The 24,783-nt window shown below is 42.1% G+C and overlaps 1 protein-coding gene across 1 annotated transcript; it reads left to right on the top strand.

Annotated features, from left to right (window-relative positions):
- Positions 1-1,076: 1,076 nt before the first annotated feature.
- On the top strand, positions 1,077-23,464 carry urb2 (URB2 ribosome biogenesis homolog). Its single transcript, XM_033630142.2, has 12 exons — positions 1,077-1,139; positions 2,308-2,463; positions 3,444-3,620; positions 3,813-4,993; positions 5,120-5,258; positions 5,397-7,905; positions 8,461-8,621; positions 8,855-8,965; positions 12,971-13,213; positions 16,378-16,477; positions 17,424-17,551; positions 22,609-23,464. The coding sequence occupies exons 2-12, from the start codon at positions 2,338-2,340 to the stop codon at positions 22,804-22,806; spliced, it is 5,073 nt and encodes a 1,690-aa protein (XP_033486033.1). The 5' UTR covers positions 1,077-1,139; positions 2,308-2,337; the 3' UTR covers positions 22,807-23,464.
- The last annotated feature ends 1,319 nt before the right edge of the window (positions 23,465-24,783 follow it).

Here is a 24,783-nt window from a genome sequence, read left to right as displayed (position 1 = left end):
TGCAGTAAAAGTTGACCTTGGCCTGCTCTCCTCCTCCCCCTTCGCGAGTAAATAACTGACCACTCCCCAGCAAGAGATGATCTGATTTTAAAATGTTTAAATAAAATTGTGTTTTAATCCTTTTTAAAAGCGTGTTGTCTTTTGTCTTTACATTACCAGATGTCAAACTGCATCTGCAGACCACTGCAAGTATTGCAGTAGGGGTATTATAATCCCTTCTCTATCCAGCTGTCCTTTTTAATAGAGGCAAAAAGTCTGAAGTCTTTTTTTCAAATGACAAAATTACACCATTTTATCGTAGCCACAATGTGTAAAAACATAATTGTTAAATTTCAAATTTCTTGGACACGTGCAATGAACATTTCTATCAGGAAAACAAACAAGCTCAGAGGTCAATGGTGATATTTCATCAGGACCACTTTATTTTATGTCTCTCAAACTTTGGCCATAAAAACAGTTTGCACTAACCAGCATGCATGAGTGAAAAACCAAGGCTTTTTTCAGCTTCAGGATTTCATCTTCAACTTATAATTTAACTTTCAAACATCAAATTGTATGTTTTAAAGATCTAAAATGGACTAAAGTTGGAGAGAGGGTGATGCATTTCCTGCCAGTTACTCAGTGGCTCATGGAAAAATATCTGTAGCTTTGGGGTGGACTTAAAAAACAAAAACAAAGTCACACTCCAGCCACCCCTTTCTCTGATAAGTAGAGAACGGCCCCTACGTGTGAATGAGTTGTGAAAAGTTTAAAGTAAAATCTATTATTAAATTTGTACCCAGAGAAACGAGAGATACTGTTGTTTTTTTTAATCGTTTATAGAGACTGTTGTATATTGTATAACAATATGGTGACATGGGATATTAGCCAAATTATATTTTCGACGAACCGGTTTCTCGACGAATTTCGTGTTCATTTACTCTTAAGTTAACAGAAGTTATAATCATCAGAAAAACGTCCATTAAATGTCATATTTTCGACCAGGATCTGCGCTGAGAGATAAGAAAAAGAGTTTTTTGCTGAGCCACCGTTACACCGTTACATCAAATCGACTCTCGATTGCTTCTGCCTGGCCGGCAGGGTGAAAGTTGAAAGTTCACGACGTCTGATAACAGGAGACACGTGCAGGTTAAAAAGTCGTAAGTGTGATTAACCAAGCTGACATGAGTGCATGTAATTATCCTAAAACAAGGAGCATCAAAGCTTAGTGATGATTAGCATACGTCAGGACGAGAAGCTGCTTCATATAAGCTAATACTGTTAGCAAGAACATGCTATGTAGCTAGCTGACGTTAGCTAGCTAACGTTAACTGATTGAGCCAGGCTTGAACAGACCTGAAAATGAAAAAAATCTTAAACCTTTGCGTTTGACTTTTATCAGTCTCTTGTTGAAAATGTTTTGAGATCTGGTCGTATTTGTGGGTCTCAGGGTTGCCAACGAGATAGATGTGTTACTATATCAAGAATATATATCTGCTGTTGGTTGTTTTGGTTGGAATAAACTGTCTGATGACCACCTGTCACTAGTTTTCTATTTTCTCAGGCTTCATTATGTCATGCATGTGTCCTTTAGAGTTTTTTAACTTTTCATCTCTCTGCCTGGCACTGTCGTCTCAACAGTACATTAAGAATAAACTTCCTAGGGTTGTGATATTGACAAATGAAATAGTAGGCAAGCCACAAAAGCCCCTGACCCAACTCTTTACAGTAAGGCTAGGAAGAAAGCAAAGGAGAATCCTAGCAGATAGCTCCCATCCTCTCTTCAGCCAGTTTGAGCTCGTGAGCTGCAGGAAGTGCTATAGACTCTGTCTGACAACTAAACTTGTATTTAAGAAGTCTTTCATCTTATGTGCCATTTTTATCCTTAACTCAACAAAGTGACTGATGAGTTTTAAACCACAGGCAGACAAGGAGCTGATTTAATGTGTTAAGTGTTTTGTAATGACCTTGTATGTTAGTTTTACTGACTGTCTGCTTTTTACTATGTTTTACACTTGTGTCTGGTGAGCCGAAGACAAATTTCCACCCCTGGCGGACAATATATATATATTTTGTATTCTATTATATAGTCTCTTTTCTTGAACTTGCTTGTGGTTTTATGTGTGGTGAATGTGGATTCTTTACTGTTTTGGTTTCTATGGTCATATAAATATAGATTTCCTTACCCTCTTCATAAGGAGTACCTAATACTCATGTAGTTTATTACTGTTAAATTAACTTTATGCTTAATCACCCCTGCATCTTTGCCCTATGTGTTGTGTTCCTTCCCTCTGACCTTGACTCCTCATCTCCATCCCCTCTCCTCAGGCCTGTGCAGCAGAAGCTCCGGCTGCAGCGATGGCTGCCATTTACTCAGGCATCCACCTGAAACTGAAGAGTCCTCAGACTCCGTGGGAGGACAAGTTAAAGCTGGCACGTTTTGCCTGGATCTCTGCTCAGTGCCTTCTGCCCAACAAGGAACAGGTAACAGATGAAGTGGAGAACTCTGAGTAGTTGTCTGTTTTCAGTATGAGAAGTACCTATTCCAGTTTTTTTCTGAGGTGAAAAAGTTTCATTTTATAAACCAAGTCAGTAATGCATTTTATATGAAGATGGATACCATTGACTACTTTTAAATTACAGACAATAGTCTTGTTGATTAGTTCAAGGAACAGTGTGTTGGAGCTGGCTGAAACTTATCCAGTGTGCCAAGTGTGAACTCATAGTTAGGAGTCTTGGGGTGTTAATTGCTCAGGAGGTTTCGAATTATCCACAGAAGTCGCTTCCTCTCCAAAACAAAAGGACCAGGTGATTAAAACTTGTAAAAACACTGAATAAAGCAGTTTCACATTACAAGTCAGTGATGCTGTATGGCTTGCCGGAGACAGGCCACTAGCCAAGCACCTGCTAATGTGTGCTCACCTTTTTTCTCTGATAACTCCAGACGTTCAGGACGTTTTTACCAGGAGCTGAATTATCCACAGAGGTCTTTTCCTCTCCAAAACAAATAAACCCAGTGATTTAGATTGGTTAAAAACACCGAATAAAGCAGTTTCACGGTAAAAAAAAAAAATAGTGTTTCCGATGCTGCTCACCACAGAGGGGCTACTTGCTATGGTGGCTGACGCGAAAATGCAAATGCGCTATCTAGAATCACTGTTTGGTTTTTCTGTTCTGGGCTACTGTAGAAACACAGCAGTGCAACGTGGCATACTCCATGGACGTGGACCCACTTCCTTTGTAGATATAAATAGCTCTTTCTAAGATAACAAAAACATGACGATTCTTATTTTCAGATGATCATATGCTAAAGGAAACATTCTCGTTATATTATAATATATTCCATTTCTGCCAATATATCCCCCTAAATCCTGCACACTGGACCTTTTAAATGAATGTAAAAGTAGCATATAAATGTCTCCCATCTATTCGTACATGTCTGTCTTGACTCTTTTCCGCTGTAGGTGCTGTTGGACTGGTGCACCCACGCTCTGACAGGCCGCTATAATCAGAAGGTGGAGTTTTCTCAGAATGTTCTGGAAGGGCTGTGGTGTTACCTTGACGATCTGCTTCACAGCCGGAAGCTCCACTCGCTTCTCAAGCAGGGCAAGACTGTCAGCCTGAGGCTCAACATGGCACAGGTGTGCTGGTAATACTGGTCTAGAGTGGTGTTTGTAATGCAAAAACACTGTTTTTATTCTTCTTTTTTAGAGTGTCTGATGCATAATCTCATATTGGCTTTACCTGTAGTGTATACATACTACACAAAGAGGATGTGTTTACATTGATATATGAAGGTTTTACTGACGCGTCTTTTCTCTGTTCGCTTCTAGCTGCTGCTTGACCGTCTTCAGGAGTGTGCTCATGCTGGCTCTAAGTCTCCGGTGTGTGTGTCCACCATATTGAGTGTGTGTCAGGGCCTTCTCTCCTCTCCTGCACTCTCATCTGTCTTCACCACCAAGTATGAACTCATGGTCGATCTCCTAGTTAAGCTTTGCTCTCTGGCCTGTCGTGAGCTACAACGGCCATTGCTCAAAGAGCCTGTAATGACTGAATCTGTCACATGTCAAGATGAGGTGATGACTGAGTGTCTTCAAAATCAGCCTATTAGCGATTTGGACAAATCACAAAATGAGGAGATCCCTAAAGGTCCTCTTGATCAGTCAGATTTAGATGCTAATAAATCCCCTCCAAAGCCAAAGGAAAACCTCCGTGCAGCTAATTTGTTTGAGGTGTTACTTCAGGGGCTTTCGTGTTATTTGTCAGTTCAACGACAACAAGCCAATCCTAACAGAGTCTTCACCATGGTAACCAACCAGCTGATCCAGCCATTAGTACTGCTCAGACACCTGCTGACCTCTGGGGAGTTTGCACCCTCTCACACACACCTGTGCCTCCGTCAGCAGCTGTTTAGAGACATCCGCATCAAGATAGACTCCATCCTTCAGTTAGCTCTCTTCCCCTCTGAGCACCTCACCTCCTACAAGGAGGAGCTCCTTCCCTCTAAAGAGGAATCTGGGAAACGTGGTTCTGGGGGGGCAAAAGGCCCCTTAAAGCCAGTCAGTGCCATACTGTCCAAACTGAGTGCTCAGGGCTACTGTGAGCCGCCCTTACACTACGCTGTGAAGTCAAACACAGTGTCTCTGCTGTTTAAGTTCTTCCTGGAGAGCTATGGGAAAGGGAGAGGAGAAAGTGAGGAGGCGCACAGGATGCTGTGTTTCTATTTCCTCACCAGATTGGTCCCAGTCTTGGACGTATGTCTCGAGGGACACTCACTCTCACCTTCCAAAGCAGACCAGCCTGTCCCTGAGTCCCCAGAGCAGGAGTCTCCTCCAGCCTCCCTCTGTTCCCCAGAGAGCTGGAGCCTGGCTCTGCTGGCTATAGAGTCACTGCTAAGCCAGGCTCTGTCGGCTGATATTTACAATGTAGCAGCAGACAGGATCAGGCATGAAGAGGTCCAACTCCAGTTTTACAGAGCTCTGGGACAAATGCTCTTCAACCAGGCCCAGCCAAGGTAAAAAAAAACACCCTTTGATGTATTTTTCATTGTCTCTTTTTTTACATCCAGAAGATGTCAGTGCTTTTCTTGTAACCTTTTTCCTGGTCATACCGTGAACACTTTTCCTGTCATGTCCTTCAGCATCCCAGCATGGTACCGCTGCTTAAAGGTGCTGTTGAGTCTCAACCATGTGATCCTTGAACCAGACCTGGACCAGCTGTTTTCCTCAGCCTGGGTTAACTCTGAATGCATGGAAGCGCGTGTCCAACGGGCCCGACAGGTCTTGATTTAAATCCTAAATTATGTATTGTCCAAACAAACTCCCAACAGAATAAAATATGCACAAATGCATAATTTAAAATGATAAAATGTGTAAGAGATTATTTTTAACTGAGACAAAATGTTTGTTTCCAAACAGCTCATGGTGTGCAGCCTCCTCCAGACTTACACCAAGCTCCGCCAGCTACCTCGCTTCTTCTCTGAGCTCCTGTCTGTGATCTGTCAGCCAGCACTGGATGATCTCCGACCTCCTCTGCTGTCTGAGGGCGTTTCTGCCTCGCTCAGCACTTGCCTTCTGGATACTCCCCCTTCTCAGAGCCTAGAGATCTGCTCATCTGTGTTGGAGAGCATCAAAAGATATATACTACCTGACCTGGCGCAGGAGGAAAGGGAGGCAGAGAAGATGGAGATCGATGGGGGAGGAGATGATGAAGGGGAGAATAAAGAAATCAAGGTGGACCAAGAGAGAGAGGATGCATCTCGAAAGCTTTTCTCCCTCAGCCAGCTGCTTCATGTTGTTTTGTTTAGTCTGAAGACTTTAGACAATGCCTCTCCTCTTCCAATAGTCAGGCAGAGTCAAGGCCTGATGGAGGAGATGCAAAAGGTAGTCAAGGAGTTACTGCATCTGTTGTCAGTAGAAAAGAAAGCTGTAAAAGCAAGTACAAGTTCACTTCAAAAGTCCACAAAGAAAGGCAAAAAGAGCTTGGACCGCAAAGACTCAGAGAAGGTCTCAGAGATTAAAATGGGAGCGCTGTGGGAACAGAAGACTCAGGAGGCTGCTCTCCTGCTCAGATACACCTGGGTGGAAGTTGACACGCTTTTTAGCATTCACTGCAGCAAATACACATCTCTTGACTCGGCACAGGCAGAAGCTGCAAGTGAGACTGAAGACCGTGCTCCAGTCCTGACCCATATGGAAAGTGTCCTCTCTGGTGAGATTGTCCCAGCACGTCTACAGTCATCCTGCAGCCCCATGAGCCGTTTGCTGCTCAAACTGCTCACTTTGCAACAGATGAAGAAAGTTCTGTTAGGCACCACCTTATTCTCTGAACCCAGCACCGCAGCACTGCTGAAAAGGGCAGCCCAGTATATTTTAGCTAAATCAGAGTTGGAGGTGAGTTTTGATGGAGAGCAGGTATGGGACGGGCAGATAGCGAGTGTGAACACCAGCTCCTACCTCGTCGCACACTGGTACCTTGTCACATCCAATTTGCCTTTGATTGCTCCATACCTGAGCGGAGAAGATGTGGGCCGCGTAGTAGATGTACTTGTCAGTTCACTCCTCAGCAGACAGACCGGTGGAGGAAAGGACCAGCCGCCAGGCTGTCTGACTGTCTCTCTCATATCTTCTCAACTTCTCCAAAGCCCCGTTCTTTCTGAGTTGTTTTCGCTGTTCTCTGCCACAGTTTGTTCCCTCGCACAAAGGATTATCGGTGTTCTCAAGACAGCTCGTGCACCCAAGGTTTGTCCTACACTGCTCAAGTTTCAGGAGAAAGGAACTGGAGCTTTAGAGAGAGTTGCCAGTCAGCCTCTGTCCACACTTGTAAAAAAAGAGACTCTAGTTGAGGACATATTGGCTTCCTCAAAGACTGGAGAGGTGTCTGTGTTGCTGACGGACACACAGATCAAAGAGCTGGTAAGCTTACTCCAAATCTTAGCAAAGCTAAACCCAGATGGGATGAACTCTGAGGATCTCTCCTCTGTTTTCCTCCTCCTCCTCTTCACGCTGACCTCCACCTCCAGCCAGTCAGACCAGACCGAATCTGAAGGTGATGCTCTCTTTCTGGTGAAGCTGCTCAGCATTCTGACCTGTCTCCTGGAGGGTAGAAACTTCCAAAGTATCTTGAAGCTCATTCATGGTGGTACTCTGCTGCAGGCCTCTGTGTCCTCTCTCCTCCTACACAGCAGCAATGGACGTTTTCAAGCCACAAGCAGCTCTGATTGGTCGGATTTAATCAAAGCAGTGCAGGGATTCATCCAGTCCTTGGTCCAGTTGATTATAAGCAGAAACAGCAGTGTTCGACTCAACCTAGACCAGTTTGCCTCCTATCTTACCAGTAAGGAAATGGCAAGCACGCATATTGTGGCACCCAATTCAGCTGCTGATCCAGGAGCGACGATTTCGTCTGTTCATCTCCTGCTGGCATCGCTGACCTCCTTCTCCCAGGCAATGACCTCTAACCTGGGGAGGAGTAAACCGATGGATCAAACTTTGATTCAGATGCTCAGAAGAACGACCGCCTCACTTGGACCTGCTGTCGAATCTGTCCTAAAGCCCCAAACTGCCAGTCAGTCAGCCATCCAACCAGCCAGCATCCTTGGTCAAGCCTTTGTAGTAGAAGTTGTCACTGTCATGCTGCGCTGTGAGCTGTCCTCACTGTCAGTGGAGGATGAGGACAAGCAGAACGACACCCAGCTCACCTTGAGTCATATGAGCCTCTATCAGGGCTTCTGCCAGCAGATCCTCAAAGAAATTAGTCTCGCCCACCGGCCATTGGACTTTATGGTTTCCTCTCTCCATTTCCTGTCCGCTTTCTACAAAGCAGTGGAGAAGACGAGAGGAGAGAGGAAGGAGGAGACAAAAGAAGCAGAGAAGCTGGATGAGCTGTACATGCAGATACTGCAGAGTGTGCACAGACTGCTGACAGGTACACGGACACTCATGAAGAGCAAACATGTCATGCACCTGTGCAATCAGCCAGTGTTTTTCTTTCATTAATTACCTCAGCATATTGTACATATTGACACAAGTTTACAGTGGATTTATTTAGTGTACTTCCTGCCAGCTGTTTCAGATAATGAGCATTTGCGTCATTTATTTGTGGAGTTTTTCTTTAAAATGAGATGTAATATTTTACAACAAAAAAAAAGCAAATCAACCAAAAGTCTCATCATGTAGCACTTAGTTTTTGGCATTGTACCAAAAGGATTGACATCAGATTATAAACAAGGGTTTGTGGGGTCATCCACAAGAAAATGGTTGACATCAAACACTTAATTTCATGTATTCTTTGGATTTTTTTTATTGCAATAATTTTTGCTTTTTCTGCATGAATTTATGGTGTAAATTTCTTTAATTTCGTCCCCCCAGAAATCTACACAGTTGAATTAACGTCTCTGACATTGTCGATCGAAGTCTGGAATTTTGTATTTCAGTTACGCATCATTATCCTGCATGAAACACATTTTCTCTTTGCTTTCAGCTTCTTGGCTTTCTGCGACCGATATATGTGAGCTGGAGCCAGCTGTGCAGGAGCTGCTGCGCCACCTGCTGGAGAAAAGCACCACAGGTCGGTTCAACGTGCTGCTGCTGATGATCAAAGAGGGACTGGACACTGGCAAGCTGAGGGCTGGAAACCACAGGGTGAGGCTCAATCCTGAGATCTCGTACACCTCTGTTGTTTAATGTTTAAATGTGCTAGAAATTGTTTACATTTAGTCTAATATCACATTTTTAGAGATGTTATTTTACATGAAGCGCTCTGTTACTTGATGGGAGAGAGATTTTCTTCTTCTTTTCTTTTTCATGATGAATTATGTCTACTGTGACATTAAATACTGTTTTCTCACCCTCCCTCGCCCTTTGCTGTCCCCCAGGAGGTGCTATCTGCAGTAATCATCATCAAGCTGCTTTCCTGTTGTCAGTTACCTGAGCCGTGCTCTAAAGCTCTGTGGCTCGTTGCACCACAGATTATGTCTGCTATGGTGGTGAGAAAACACACACACACACACACACACACACAAACACACACAGTCATATGCCGCAATCACATGAAAGAGTTTCCTTTGGTGGCTGACTGGGCGTACGCACACATATGCATATGCTACTCATAGATAGATGTGCACACATACATGCATTTGAATGTAGTGTTTTGTTGTTAGGATCAGGAGTTGTTTGGGTCTAACTAGACTAAACTAGTAACATCAGCCTGTACACTACACATGCTGAATGTTGAAAGTGTTTGAATATTCAGTGACCAGATGTATAAATGATGTGTGCACTCAAAAACCGTGAATACCTCTTTTCCCACACATAAAGTGGTATTTATAAAGAGAGAATGTGTGGTGAGAATGTGCACCCCTCACGCAGACTTCATAACAGGCCTTCACACAGTTTTAGCTGAGAGAGCTGCTGCTGACATGATAAAGAGACTGAATATAAGTTAAGATGGAAAACATTGTTTTTAGGTTGTTTGCCAATTTCCCCCATAGTGTTATTATTTTTGCAGGCTGCCCGTCATTCTGTGAAATGTCAATTAAAGTTGCATTTTAAAATTGGTTTTGGATTTATTGGTTTTGAGCGATGAATTTCATCATTCTTTTTATTTGCATTTGAGCCGTCATCCCCCTGTTAATGACTGTTTAGTCTGATTCTGGGTTGTGAAGCACTTTGTAAAGTCAGTTTCAACATGAGCGCTATGAATGAATCATTGATCATCTGTCTGACATTTAACAGTGATGATGATGATGGTTGAAGTTTTACTGCAATTATGCTTAACAGGTACATGTGATTAATTAGTACGGACACTACAAATAGCCACAGCCATGTGGAAAGAAAGCTGCTCTGCTGGAGAACCTCGCCCATGCAACACAGTCAGTAGCTGTATTTATATAGCTGTATTTCTCATTGACAGATCTATGAGTGGTACAGGGTGCACAAATTTCATTATGGAGGGGGATGTTTAAGGGTGGCTCTACATCCACTTATGTTTATGTTGAACTGTGGGTGTGAAAAAGAGGCGCGTACACATGCATCCAGCGCCACAGTGATTTAGATTTATAAAACAGAATCAGGCTGCTTTATAAATCTGACAAAAAGAGTTTATAAGCACATTTCTGTCTTTGCGCACACACACAGTTGTTGTCATGAACATACACAGATGCATCTGGCTGCAGGAGTGGTGAACACTTTTTGAGGGAGAGAAAGAAATTATGTTTTATGATTGCAGTTTCTCTCCTGACCAGGCAGGAGGAGCTGCCCTCTAGCGTAAAGAGTATTGTGTCAGTATATGTGTGTGATGTTGAGTCACCTAAATGCCTTTTACCTCCCCCTAAAAAAAAGACATTACCACTTGAAGAGCAAACATGTCATGTCAAAAACATATTGTCCTCGAGGGGCAACTTTATTTACAGAGAGTCGTCTAACACAATTACATACAATATACTATACAAAGCACAGGATCCATGCCTCCCACAAAGTCACAATGAATCATGGAAAAGAAGAAAGAGGACACAATGACTCGACATCTATGGTTATAGTTTGTTAAAAAGAAACCCACCACCTCGATGAAAGCATCTGGAGCTCAGCATGTAAAGGACTTTGAGGGTCCAAAACAACAGTCCGTGCCTTTGAGGTGACCCTCATTTCATCCAGGTGCTGAAGGTCATTAAGGGTAGCACCAGTAATCTTACAGTACAGCTTGAATGTTTGTTTCAGTATGTTCCTATTTTTAAGACGAAGACTGCCAAACTGGTAAATCATAAACGAAGAAAGGACAGACTCAGTAAAAGAAGGTGTCTTGTTCACGTTAAAACTTCCATTAAAAAGAACAGCCGTTGATTTTCCTTTAAACATACAGCATCTGCATCAAATTCAAGCTTGTCTTCTAAGACAGTGCCAAAATACTGCTGCACTGACTCACTCTTAATTACACACGCAGCAGAGGCAAGGGGAAGGGGCCTCCTCCGGAAGTCAGTAAACATTTCTTTGGTCTTATTCACATTTATCTGAGGTAAAAGTGGTTACAGCAGTTAACAAATTCGTCAAGAGCTGGACTATAAACTTGCTCCACACCCTGCAAAAGACCCACAGAGTTAATGGCATACTTAAAGACAAATCTTGGTGCGTGATTACTCTGCCACTTAGGAACATGTGTGGTTAAAATCACTGGAATGAGGATATACTGCGGTGATATTTGTATTGCTGAAGCCGGCTCTGTGTTTGTTTCAGTCAGAGAAAATGAATTGAGTTGACTTTGAAATGCTGTAATTAACTATAATAGTGCATTTGCTGGATAGAGGTATTCCTCAGTGCAGCTCAAGTAGCTGTCATTACAGTTTTATAATCTTGTGAGTAAAAATACTTGTTTGGAAATCATGAAGCACGAGTTCCTACTATGACTTTCACAGAAATGTTAGGACAAGCAGGGGACGGTCTCACGCTGAGAGTGTTTAACAGTGTGTTCTCTGGCCTTACATCAGTAATTACTTTAGTGACAGTGCACTGGAAGCACATGTGACAGCCGTCTAGATGACTCAGCAGCCAAATGACAGTCGTGTCTGCTGATTTCCGCTGGAGTGCCTGTTCATTGTAATTTTCAGTGAGGCTCCTTTTGGTCAATGAGTTTTCCGTCGGGCCTGCTGGGTGGAGCAGACAGACAACATGGCAATCTGCTTAACCATATTACACACACACACACACACACACACACACACACACAGCATTTTAATATGTTCCATGCTGTTCTGTCTCTATTAGAGACACTGACTGTGTCCATATGTCTGTCATCTGTCTGCACTGTTGTTTCTTCCCCCCTCTTCTCTCCAGACGATGTAAGAGAAGACCCATTTAAAAATAGAGATGTTCAGACACCATTTTTTCTTTCCTAATAACGATTCCAATACCTGAACTTGTGTAAAAGTCGTAAAATTCAACAGCTGGATACCACTAACCCTGTATGGATGTGAGATGATTGTTCAGGTTAAACCCTTTGTCAAACATGAAAAAATACATCTGTGATGTGTCTTTTGATGATTTATAAGATGTATAAGAAATTGGCACCACTCGTGCCACCCCTCAAAACTAAAGCCTTTACTATACACGTTCTCTTTTTACTGGTGGAACTTTTCAGTGTACAATAAAAGCCAAATTGCTGACGTTTTGCTAATTGCTAACAATGCACTATTTACCGGAAATGAATTCTTCTTTGTTGCTCCAAAACAATGTTTTCCAGTTGCTGCACAGCTCAACTTGCTGTCTAGGCTCCTGTTTTAGAGCAGCAAAAAATAATTGATATCAGGGAAAACTGCCATTTTATCCGAGTATATTAAAAAAGTAGATGGTATGGGATCGGTGCCCGCCAATTTCTGATCCAGCATTTTAGGCAGTATTGGAGGCATTTTTGATTCTGCTATCAGTTTTGGAACAATTATATTTAAAAGTCTTAAATCATCCTGGTTTAATGCTTGTAAAAAAAGTGATGGTTTAAAAGCAGTTAAATATTTGTAACTGTGCAGCACACAGTCTCAGCACATCTTGGGTGAATATGGAATTTGACAAAGTAGTGCAATATCTAAAGATTGCTTTGTCATAATTTGTTTTATATAAGCCCTATTGCCACAGAAGGCATGTTGACTTGTTACAGCCAGAAAAGCACAGGTGTAAATGATCAAACAAAAGATTTAGCCGCTTCAGTTTCAGGGTCTTTAGCCAGAACAGAGCCACCATTAGTGTTATTAGTTACACCTGTGCTTTTCCTGCTCTGACAAGTCAAAATGTTTGCCGTGAATAGGGAGCCTTTACTGTCGTTGTATTGTGCTGGATATGACAAAAGTAGGAGTGCTAGTCCAGGTTGGTGCATAAGAGCTAAAAAAGACATTGATGTGCACATTGAAAAAAGACAGTTTGTGTGTATGAGTGTGTGTGTGTTTGTGTTTGCAGCTACTTGCTCTCATAGTTGTGTCTGAATATGTTTCTGTCTCTCTGTGTTACAGTTCTTGGTAAAATCGTCCTCTGAAGACATCTCCCTGACTCTTTCCTTCACGGTTCCCACACTGACGTCAATGACATCACTGCTGCGTCAGGGGGAGGGGCTTATCTCCAACCCTCATCACGTGAACTTGGTCCTTGGAGCGCTCCAATCAGTGCCCCTCGACCACTTGACCCCATCCGTCTACCATTCAGCGTTCCTGGTGATTCATGAGGCGCTGTTTGCCATCATCCAGTGTCACCCTCAGGTATGAAGAGGCAGATGGGTGGGCGTTAGTGGAGGGAGAGGGTGAAGGAGTCAGTGGATAAGGGAGCAAACTTGGAGATGACTGTAAAAAGGAGCTCTTGGCAATGATATCAAAGGTTTTAAAGGTGTAGTTCAGCCAGACAACTCACGCTTAAATGTTTATTTCAACAGCAGAACATAGATAGAGGTTGGCGTCCAGCCTCCGGCCTCATCACTCCCCGCAGATGTGTTTACATGAGATATTGGGAAGTGATGATTAAATATTTCCCTCCCTAGCTGGATCCTGCAGGTGGATGCTGGGGTGGAGGTGGGGCTGAAGGAGCGAGCAGCAGTACAGCTGCAGGGCAGCAGAGGCATAGACAATGCAAAGGGAGAGTTGGGAAGATTTTGCAGCTTTAATAGACCACCAGATTGGGAGGGTGTGTTTGTAGATGACATATGGGGAGTGACGTGTGACCTGTGTATGTATTGGTGCAGCTCGAGTCGACTGGTGCTCCATTATAGAGATGTAAAGATCATATTAGATTATTTTACATTTATTATACATATAGTGTAACCATACACATAGCAACCAATGATCCTAGCACAGATGTGCGAGTGTGAGCAAGAAAAAAAAAGATAAAATATGCATCAGTGTAATCCAACAGTCCTGCTATAAATCCCACCATCATGTAATGTTCAGTTTTTGCTGAAACTGTTTTAGAGAGGTGTTGATTCAACTTTACGGTCAGTTTGGAGGCTGCAATTTGTGGTGCTGTTAAGCTATGCTGCGTCATACTGAGAGGAGTTTCTACTAATATGTCTAACCCATTTACATTGTCGAGGATTGGCTGAATGACAAACCGTGTAATCAGTCAGAGATAATGCAATAATAATAAAATGTAATAAAAGTAAAGTCATTTTCTATTGAGTTTAAATGTTAAAACTGTGCTTATAGTGTAATATTTATCAGAAAGTATCATGTCTTTAAAGGAAGTGATACATATTGTAATGTGAATCCGTGATTTAAAGAAAATGCGTTATGTGCCCCTAAAACTCAGCAGCTGAGCCCACAGGATGCCCCAGAGGAATGTCTCTTTCAAAGAAAGGATATTGCAGCTCACCAGAGTCGTGCTGCAGCTGCACGAAAACCTCATAACGTCCAAATTCTCCACTTTTACTGGAAGTGCTTGCATTGCACCCAAACTGTCAAAAGACAGAACAGCGTTTTTGCCTATAGAGAGAGGTTTTACTAGGAATGTAAAACTTTCAAATGTGGATCCACATTCCAGCCCACACACGGCCTTTTGTTGGGTTAAAGTGCTGCGTTCATATTATAATGGTGTTAATGTGATAATTTTTTTGTTACTTGCTGTTTGAAATGATGACAATGTTTTTTTATACCGAAATGGTGACATACTGCGACTGAAATGGGGCAGCTGCTTTAAATCAAGCAGGGCAAGACCCAGCTAACTGATATCAGATGTTTGCAAGGACAGAAGACAGCAAGGAAGGAGAGGAGAGAGGGAGGGAGGGAGGGAGGTAATAAAGGAAAGGAGAGTACATTTATAGAGGAAGAGAGTAGAATAAGAACAAGACCTGATAAAGAGATGATGGGAAGAAGCAGGAAGCAGAGAACAAAAGACTAAGGTGATTTGAATGCAATGCACGAGGAAAGTTTCAGGAGTTGTAGGAAAGAGGGGAGTGGGCTGGAGTAGGAGGTGTGATAGGACAGAGAGGAATGAGGAGAGCAGAGGTAGGGGAGCTGGCATGCAGAGGTGGTTGGCATGGAGCTGGTTGAAGTCGATGGAAACCATTACCGAGCTCCAATTAGAGCCGCTGACATCATCTCCCTCTCGTTTATATTCTCTCTCTCTTCATCCCTCCCTCAGTCGGCTGCAGGCCTCCCCGAATAGAGAACAGAGAGAGAGAGGTGTGTGGACAGAAATGCAAACGTAGCTCTTGTGGGAATCCAACTTTTACCTCAGTCATTTTTTGGGTTGAGAGTTTATGGCTGCTCTGTTACAACTCAAGCAGTGAGAGTGATGAGATAGACAGATATTGCAGGTCTGGTTTGTACACATTTAAAAAGGTTAAACTTTTTACATCTTAATCCATCTTTAATTTTCCCCTTTTTTAAGTCAGGGGAAAAACTTTGCTGCACTCTATGACAGTATCACATATATACTGTATATTCTCTCTGTTACAGTGTTGTACCATTACATCAATTGGAAATTTTCTGCAGGTTTTGTGCACCATTTTCTATATATTTCCCTGTAATCTAACCCACATGGTTGGTGTTTTTTTAATCACATCTCCACTAGAATAAGTCCTGAGAGTGTAAACCACTCCAGAGCTACAGTATATGAAAATATGGAGATGGAGAAGTCGGTCTCACAGAGTGGGATTCATATTAAAGCCTCTGACTAGGTAGTTATATAATGTGAAGGCTGTGGGATATCCTCGATGCAATCGCCAGGAAAAATGTTGGCATTTTATGTTTCTGCAAACCACAGATTTCCTACATTGACATGTTATTGTGTAGCGGTTATATTGACACTTTACATTTTAACAGTGCTGTGGTTAATGTGTGGTTAGGTTTGGGCACAGAATCCACTTTGTAATGGTTAGGAATAAATCATGTTTTGGTTTAAAATACCAGGTTTTAGGGGCACAATCCCAGCGGGAAGGCAGTGATGTCTCACTAAAAAACAACTAGTTTATGTGGCAATATCCCAACCAATGGGTCACCACAAAAGTACCCATGTTTGGAGCCTAAAAAGCCACTGGAAACACATCAGTGACTCACTAAAACACAACGGGTTTTGTTGTGTCTTGGTCTTGAACACTAGTCTGCAACTTGACAGCTGTCTTGCTTAGGTGACACGCCCTCCACCATCCCTTTCATCTCCTGATGACAATGTCAGCTCATATACCACATCACCTTAAAAACGTTCTGAAACATGGCACGCACAATGTAACGTACAGTGTAAGCATGGTTGCAGCTGTGCCAGCAGTACAAGCAGCAAAAATCCGAGTGTATCTTCATAAGGCGGCTGAACACACGCCAGGTACACAACAGTCTGTGACGCAGGACGTAAGGCACTGCCCCCAGGGTGAAATACCAAGTTTTTAGGGAGTACCTAACACATATGTGCTATAACAATGTACTTCTTGTGTGTTCAGGTGATGTTGAGTGCAGCGCCGTCATTCTTAAATGTCTTCTATCGTCTGGTGGCTTCCATCATGCAGGAGGGTCGGCAGAGAGGAGGAGACAGTGACACAGGTAACACACAGACTCTGACAAGAAGACTCATTATATATTACCATAAATGAATGTGTAGCAAAACATTGGTTTTGGTGAGAAACACACACAATCTTTATTATCTGAGCAGATAACTGTTTGATTAATCCACTGGGAAAAACAGGAAGTTGAGAGTTTTCACAGCACACAGTGAAAGGCTGTAGGTTGAGATAGTAATAGTAACGTTTCTAAAAGTCCTGAAGCCCTGATGGAGCAAACACTGATGTTCCAAACATGTTCAGAGAGTTGCCAGTAAATTACAAACAAATACTCTTCAGTTCAGGTCTGGCTTGTGGTTCAATGCACTTGAAATGTCACAAAGAATAAATAGCAGATTAGTAACAAATTGCATCATGTAAATTCATAAAAATTTGCTGAAAAAACAGTTTGAAGCTTTATTCAATTTTTAATAGAACTTGTTCTTCTCTTTTCCTGTTACTGGAGGTGGTAGAGAACTGGGAGGTGTCATGTCCAAACACAAACTGTAGACAGTGACTAATATTAACTCAGCAGCAGACAAACCGCAGTCATCTGTTGGAGAATTCTCTATATTATTGTTTTACGAGCCAATCAGCCTGCTTTTTTTGACAGTTGTAAAAGTATGTGTAATTTTCTGTGTGCACTCCAAACTCCTGTTATTAATTAATTTAGTGCTTAAACGATCCAAGCCTTAGTGGTGCAATTAAAGTGTACTGCAGTAACATTGTTATGAAATAAAAAGGGGAAACGAAAGTCTAGCAGGTACTGAAACTATTCAAGTGTGAAACACAACTGAAACTTTCTTGCTTCCCACATTAACAAGTGCAGCAAATCCAAACTGCCCCAAACCACTACACGCAGGCTGTAGTTTCCCATGTGTATGTGAAGATGATATCTAAGTAAACATGTAGAAGAAATTAACACCAGTCTCTGTTTTTCTGACATCCAGATGGAGACGTGTATCTCCAGTGCTCCAGACTGATAGAGAGGATGTACTCTCACATCGCCGCTACAGCTGAGAGCTTCACTACGCTGTCAGCCTTCATGGTGGCTCAATACGTCACAGAGCTGCAGAAGGTACACACACACGCAGTCATAGTATCATACAAAGTCAACACGGTTCCTCATCCAAACCCATCTGTCATCCCCGCTGTTTTTCCACAGCTGTTAGTGACACACATACACACATATACACAAACATGTGTGAAATGAATGAGGCAGCAGGATCTCAGTTGATCCTTTCATCCAGCCCAGTTTGTCTCGTGGTGCTCGTTGAGCTGGTGAGATTCAGCTGAGCAAAGTGACGGAGATGCTGACGCTCAGACGCAGAGATGGGGAAGTGTTTTCATTGGCCAGACTGTGAGTGTGCACAAATGTGAGTGAACAGGTCCAGGATTACTGTAACTCCATGTGCTGGAATGAAGCTTTGGGCTGGATGTTCCCACAGAGCAGTGACTCACGTCTGGTCTGTGAACGCGGCTCCTCTCTGCTACCAGACTGTACTTAACAAGACGCCAACCTGACTCAGCAGTTTCCAGCAGAGTTACACATTGAGAGGGAGACATGAGAGTACCCATCCAGACAGACAGACAGACAGACAGACAGACAGGTAGACAGAGAGACAGGCAGATAGAAACAGTGAGAAAGAGGTGTTTGAGATCTTTTTAATTCTGTGAGCCATCTAATAATCCTAAAATTGGATTTCTATTGTGCTTTTAATGGGGCTTTTCAAAGAGATGGACCTCTTTGTAAGTCAGAGGTAATTTAGCCGTCTCTGTGTCAGAACTGTTTCTCTGTGCCTGAGCTGAACTTTCTGTGCAGCAGCCAGGTGTTATTAGACCAGAGTGGAGCTGCAGTGAGAAAAACAGTTTCTGTGCTGGTGCAGTTTGTGAATGTGGGCATTAGTCTTGATATTGAACAGGTTTGACTTGCTATTCTGTTGAAAACCCCATTAAAAGAGAACACTGATTTATGAGCATTGCGCTCCTATAACAGTATCGGACTCATGATGGACAGTTTAAAGAAAAAGGGATCTGAATCGATCCACCAACCAGAAATAGTGTTTTTACTTCATGTGCTCTTTTTCCTCAAATCCTCGGGCCTGAATTTCTCACAGTGTAGCTTCATGTAGAGATGAGGAGTGACTACAGAAGGCTTTGAAAACTCACATGTAGTCTTCTGTTCAAAGAGTCCTTATGAATAAGAAATAGGTTTAGGGTAGAACCAAAAAGCTAAGTAGCAATGCAACAAAGTAATTTCAATACAAATTTACAATTCACATCCAAGACCTGTGTCATAAAGAAGTACTTCACTGCTGGAAAGATGGTCTTTTCATAAAATTGGACCGTCTATGCAGTAGACAGACATAAATACTTCTGAAAGTGGTGCTACATGACCAGAGGAAACAGAGAAGAAGGGCTGTGGTTATCGCTTTTGCCCAAGAGGTAGAAAACTTATAATTACCAGAATGCACTACGCCCCACTGGACCAATAAATGCTCCTGCTGATGGATGATACAATACAAGCTTGGCCGTTTTTCCACAGAAATCAATATGGCATCCGGCTGATAAGAAATAATCTCTAAATACAGCTAAACAGTAAGCTAAATATGTCTCTGAAGACATTTTAGGTGAGACATGGTGCAACGCAGCAACCAAAAGACATGGAAGGAAGTTTACGATAGTTCATTTACAGACACTACCCACATTGTTACGATACAAAGCTGATTGAATAGCTGCAATAATTAGTCAATTAATGGATTTGATGGTTGACAAAATATAAATTGGCTGCTATTTTGATAAATGAGAAATGTGATGTAATTTGATGTGCATCTTTGTCATACAGTACAGGCCAAAAGTTTGGACACACCTTCTCATTCAATGCGTTTTCTTTATTTTCATGACTATTTACATTGTAGATTCTCACTGAAGGCATCAAAACTATGAATGAACACATGTGGAGTTATGTACTTAACAAAAAAAGGTGAAATAACTGAAAACATGTTTTATATTCTAGTTTCTTCAAAATAGCCACCCTTTGCTCTGATTACTGCTTTGCACACTCTTGGCATTCTCTCGATGAGCTTCAAGAGGTAGTCACCTGAAATGGTTTTCCAACAGTCTTGAAGGAGTTCCCAGAGGTGTTTAGCACTTGTTGGCCCCTTTGCCTTCACTCTGCGGTCCAGCTCACCCCAAACCATCTCGATTGGGTTCAGGTCCGGTGACTGTGGAGGCCAGGTCATCTGCCGCAGCACTCCATCACTCTCCTTCTTGGTCAAATAGCCCTTACACAGCCTGGAGGTGTGTTTGGGGTCATTGTCCTGTTGAAAAATAAATGATCGTCCAACTAAATGCAAACCGGATGGGATGGCATGTCGCTGCAGGATGCTGTGGTAGCCATGCTGGTTCAGTGTGCCTTCAATTTTGAATAAATCCCCAACAGTGTCACCAGCAAAACACCCCCACACCATCACACCTCCTCCTCCATGCTTCACAGTGGGAACCAGGCATGTGGAATCCATCCGTTCACCTTTTCTGCGTCTCACAAAGACACAGCGGTTAGAACCAAAGATCTCAAATTTGGACTCATCAGACCAAAGCACAGATTTCCACTGGTCTAATGTCCATTCCTTGTGTTTCTTGGCCCAAACAAATCTCTTCTGCTTGTTGCCTCTCCTTAGCAGTGGTTTCCTAGCAGCTATTTGACCATGAAGGCCTGATTGGCGCAGTCTCCTCTTAACAGTTGTTCTAGAGATGGGTCTGCTGCTAGAACTCTGTGTGGCATTCATCTGGTCTCTGATCTGAGCTGCTGTTAACTTGCGATTTCTGAGGCTGGTGACTCGGATGAACTTATCCTCAGAAGCAGAGGTGACTCTTGGTCTTCCTTTCCTGGGTTGGTCCTCATGTGTGCCAGTTTCGTTGTAGCGCTTGATGGTTTTTGCGACTCCATTTGGGGACACATTTAAAGTTTTTGCAATTTTCCGGACTGACTGACCTTCATTTCTTAAAGTAATGATGGCCACTCGTTTTTCTTTAGTTAGCTGATTGGTTCTTGCCATAATATGAATTTTAACAGTTGTCCAATAGGGCTGTCGGCTGTGTATTAACCTGACTTCTGCACAACACAACTGATGGTCCCAACCCCATTGATAAAGCAAAAAATTCCACTAATTAACCCTGATAAGGCACACCTGTGAAGTGGAAACCATTTCAGGTGACTACCTCTTGAAGCTCATGGAGAGAATGCCAAGAGTGTGCAAAGCAGTAATCAGAGCAAAGGGTGGCTATTTTGAAGAAACTAGAATATAAAACATGTTTTCAGTTATTTCACCTTTTTTTGGTAAGTACATAACTCCACATGTGTTCATTCATAGTTTTGATGCCTTCAGTGAGAATCTACAATGTAAATAGTCATGAAAATAAAGAAAACGCATTGAATGAGGAGGTGTGTCCAAACTTTTGGCCTGTACTGTACATGAAGATAAACTGAATAGCTTTAGATCTTTGGACTGTTGGTCAGATAAAGCATCTCATTTAAAGAGGTGACCTTTAGCTCTGGGAAACACAGGACAGGTTTTTCACCATTTTGTGACATTTTATCGACAAAACAATTAATCAAGAAAATAATGAGCAGATTAATCAATAAGTAAAATGATGGTTAGTTGCAGCCCTTAAAGACAGTGATTCATCAGCTTCCTGGTGCCTCCAAGTGCTGATAGGACTCTAATCATAAGCTTTGGCTCTCAGTGCGCTGACTGTAGACTATAAAATAATGGACGTAGCCATGGTGACATCAGCATTGGTTTGTGGACTCCTGTTTTGAAGCCTCGAGTTCAGCATTTTGGCCGTCACCATCTTGTTTTTGGAGCCACAAGTGACCATATTTGGAGGAGAGGGTGGAGCTGTGGAGTAGCGAGGGGTGGATGTGACTCATGGTGGTGGTGACGCCTCACGGAAAGCCTGTCACTCAAAGCGGCCCTAGCCTCAATAATGTGTAAGCTTCAATAAAATGTAAATGGGTGAGATACTTAAGAATTAACACCATGTACAGTTGTCACTTACAGAGAAATTAGCTATAGAGACCAAAACTATTTTTGTACCAGGCTGTGAACATCAACTCCAGCCAGCCTCGTGTGGCCTTTAGATGTTGGCTTCATTTTTCAGCCCTAGAGGTTGCCACCTGGTGCAGCCACTGCGTCCTGTTTTCTTTATGTATCCAGGTTGTGATAACAACACCAGGTATTTGGACAGTCAGCACACCACTAACTGTAACTTTGGCAGACTACTGTGCTACATGACATTTGATAGGGGAACATTGTTAGCAGAAAACCTGTAATAGACTCTTCTCATCATAGTGTGAAGCCTGTAATCATATGAGTGAGGTCTTATCTAATCGTTTAACAGGTACAGTCACAAGCACAGAGCGACTGTCATGTTTATGATGTATATCAAAGGTCTGAAGAATGTGGTCTAGCTAACTGTAGCAGTCATCAGGTCATGAGGGTGTAACACCTGCGAGGGGATGAAGTAACAGGGGAAATAACCAGACACTGTCGAATCTTTCTTGGCTTGTTTTGCAGTGTTTACTGAGCACAAAGGGTGGTGTCTAGTGTAGTGTGTGTGTGTGTGTACACATTTGTGTGGCATTGGAGAAAGAGAGCAACTCTTGGTGTTGTGTTGTTTGCCCTCTTCTGTCACACAGGAAGATATGAAGTGTGTGTGTACTTTTTCAGGTCTGAACCTCGGCCTGTTTTAAAAATGACACCGGTATCAAGCAGGACGTGAGGGACATACTTGAATATTCAACTTTTGTGGCACTTGATTAGTGGCTTGATATGTTTGCCCTCAGGCTGTGTGTAAACGTTCAGTGTCATGTTGCCTGTAATCAGCTAAGACAGATCTCATTAAAGTGCATGAGGAAAATGTTGAAGACTCGCAGTGAGTGAGTGTGTGAACCAGGAAGGACCGTCGCTGCCTAGTGAAACTAAGCCGACTGATGGTGAAACAAAGATATGATTTATGAAATACATATGAACATTGTTTGACCTCCAATTTTAAATTCTGGTCTCTCTCATATTGTCTTGTCTGCCGGCTTCTCCTTTTTCATCATAACTGCCCTCTTATTTACCCCTGCAGGTTACTCTGCGGCCAGACATTAAGCTGCATCTAACAGAGGGGATCTATCGGATACTGGACCTGTGCATGGAGCAGGATATTAAGTTTCTGACGGCCGGACTGCAGATGGGAGTCAGAGAGGTGTTTAATGAGCTGTACAGCAGCTACACCCACTATCACAAAGCACAGAGGCAAGGAGAGGACAAGTACACTGTTTGAACTGTCACAACAACACGCTTAGATTTCAATTTACTAAATTAGGATAAATGTTCTTGCTGTGGGAGACTGTGTCTATATGTAATTTCTGCATTTGACTGGGCATAACAGTTTTCACTCAGAAAGTGAATTTGTATTTTTTTCTGCCCAGTTTTTTGCAGTTAATAAATTGGACATCAGGTTGTTGCTTTGAATTCTGCAAGACATACTGAGGAAAAACAGCCAAAATAAAAGTTTTTTTTTTACAGCCTCACCTATTTGAATATTTAAATGGATCAAGCTGAACATAGTTTAAAGGAGGCACATCCTCAGGTGTGTTTATGACAGGGCCCTCAGGCATTGACAACACATCAGTTGTATAACCTGATAAACAGTAACTGCTTATTTGTTGTGTGCAAACTTCAAAGCTGTTTACAAGTGGATCACTTTGCACTCTGTTCCTCTCGACATACAGCACATGGTCGACTGTTACCTCTCACTGCAGCCATGACGACTGATGTGTAAAATACTGTGTTTATATTACAATTTAAAGATGGTTTAAGTTTAAATATGATTAACAATGATTTGATACAGATGAACGATTTCTATGTGATTGTTTTGTTTTTTACCAGAACCTAATGATTTAACGTGTAATTTTAAATACAAAGCTGTCTCAAGCATGTTTTATTGTACTGTCATTTTTTGATACTAGCATTGTTGTCTCAAAGCGAGAGGGTTCCTGGTTGAACCCTGTGTCGGCGTTGGTTTTCAGGGTTTACCTCAGCTTCCTCTCACAGTCCAAAGACACGCAGGGTAATCGCTGACTCTAAATTGTCTGTAGGTGTGAATGTGAGTGTGAATGGTGTTCTGTCTCTATGTGTCAGCCCTGTGATAGCCTGATGACCTGTCCAGGTTGTACCCCGCCTCTCGCCCAGTGTCAGCTGAGATAGGCCCCAGCCCCCAGCAACCCATAACAGGATAAGCAGTTATGGAAAATTAATGAATATATTTTGTGTGCATTTTTGACGTTATTCAATGAGCACAGATAGTAGAAGATCACACAGGAACTATACAAGGATTCAGGTGGTATCCAGCTTTTAGACTGCCATGTCCACTGTGACAACTCCACAGTGTTATTGTTTTGGCTGGAGTATTTCTAATGTGCTTTTTTTACACAAGACAAGGCACAAATGAATAATTAAATAATACACTCATAGCTGTATTACTGTAAAATAACAGAGAGAATTGGTTTTATGGAACCTATTGTTTCTAATATGACAACTGTCGTTTATGCACGCTGATTTCAAGAAAACATTTCTGTGAGTATTTTAAGCTGCTGCAGCAGGGCAGTAACTGTTTGGATTTGCTCTATATGCTTCATCTAAAAAACAAATGAAGACAAACCCTTAGGTGGAGTGTTGTTCTTAAAACAGGATATTTGTCTAAAGATCTCTCCTATTTTCAAGTGATGGTAAATAAAACCTATTGCAAACATGATGTTGTGCCACATCCTGGGAGAAACACCGTCATCCTGAAAGCTGGTCGCTTTATGTTCAGACTGACACTACTACTGTACTGTAAATATCTGACATGAGCATCAAAGAAATAAATGTATAAATTAATACATAAATAATAAAGAAATAAATGCAGAGGTTCGAACCTTCTGCTTCATCAATATACAGGCACAGAAATACTTAAATAAATGTAGTTGTACAAAATATATGGATACATTAAGATTCATTCATCTATGTCCTGCTTAATTATCATTTTTTATTTATGCATTAATCTATGTTTGTATTTGTTTCAACATTTATTCATTCATGTATCATTTTATTTATTTTCTTTTTTGTTTGTTTATTCTTGTATTTATTTATACATTTATTTATTGATGCTTAAGTCATTTTATTTTTCTCGGAAGATTGGCGGTATGATCCCTGGCTCCTCCAGCCCGCATGTCGAAGTATCCTTGAGCAAGATACTGAACCCCAAATTGCTCCCCAT

The sequence above is a fragment of the Epinephelus lanceolatus genome, chromosome 2 (genome assembly GCF_041903045.1).
Source record: "Epinephelus lanceolatus isolate andai-2023 chromosome 2, ASM4190304v1, whole genome shotgun sequence".
Classification (NCBI taxonomy): domain Eukaryota; kingdom Metazoa; phylum Chordata; class Actinopteri; order Perciformes; family Serranidae; genus Epinephelus; species Epinephelus lanceolatus.
Note: the sequence above shows the minus strand (reverse complement) of the source record. Positions and strands in the feature narration are given on the sequence as shown.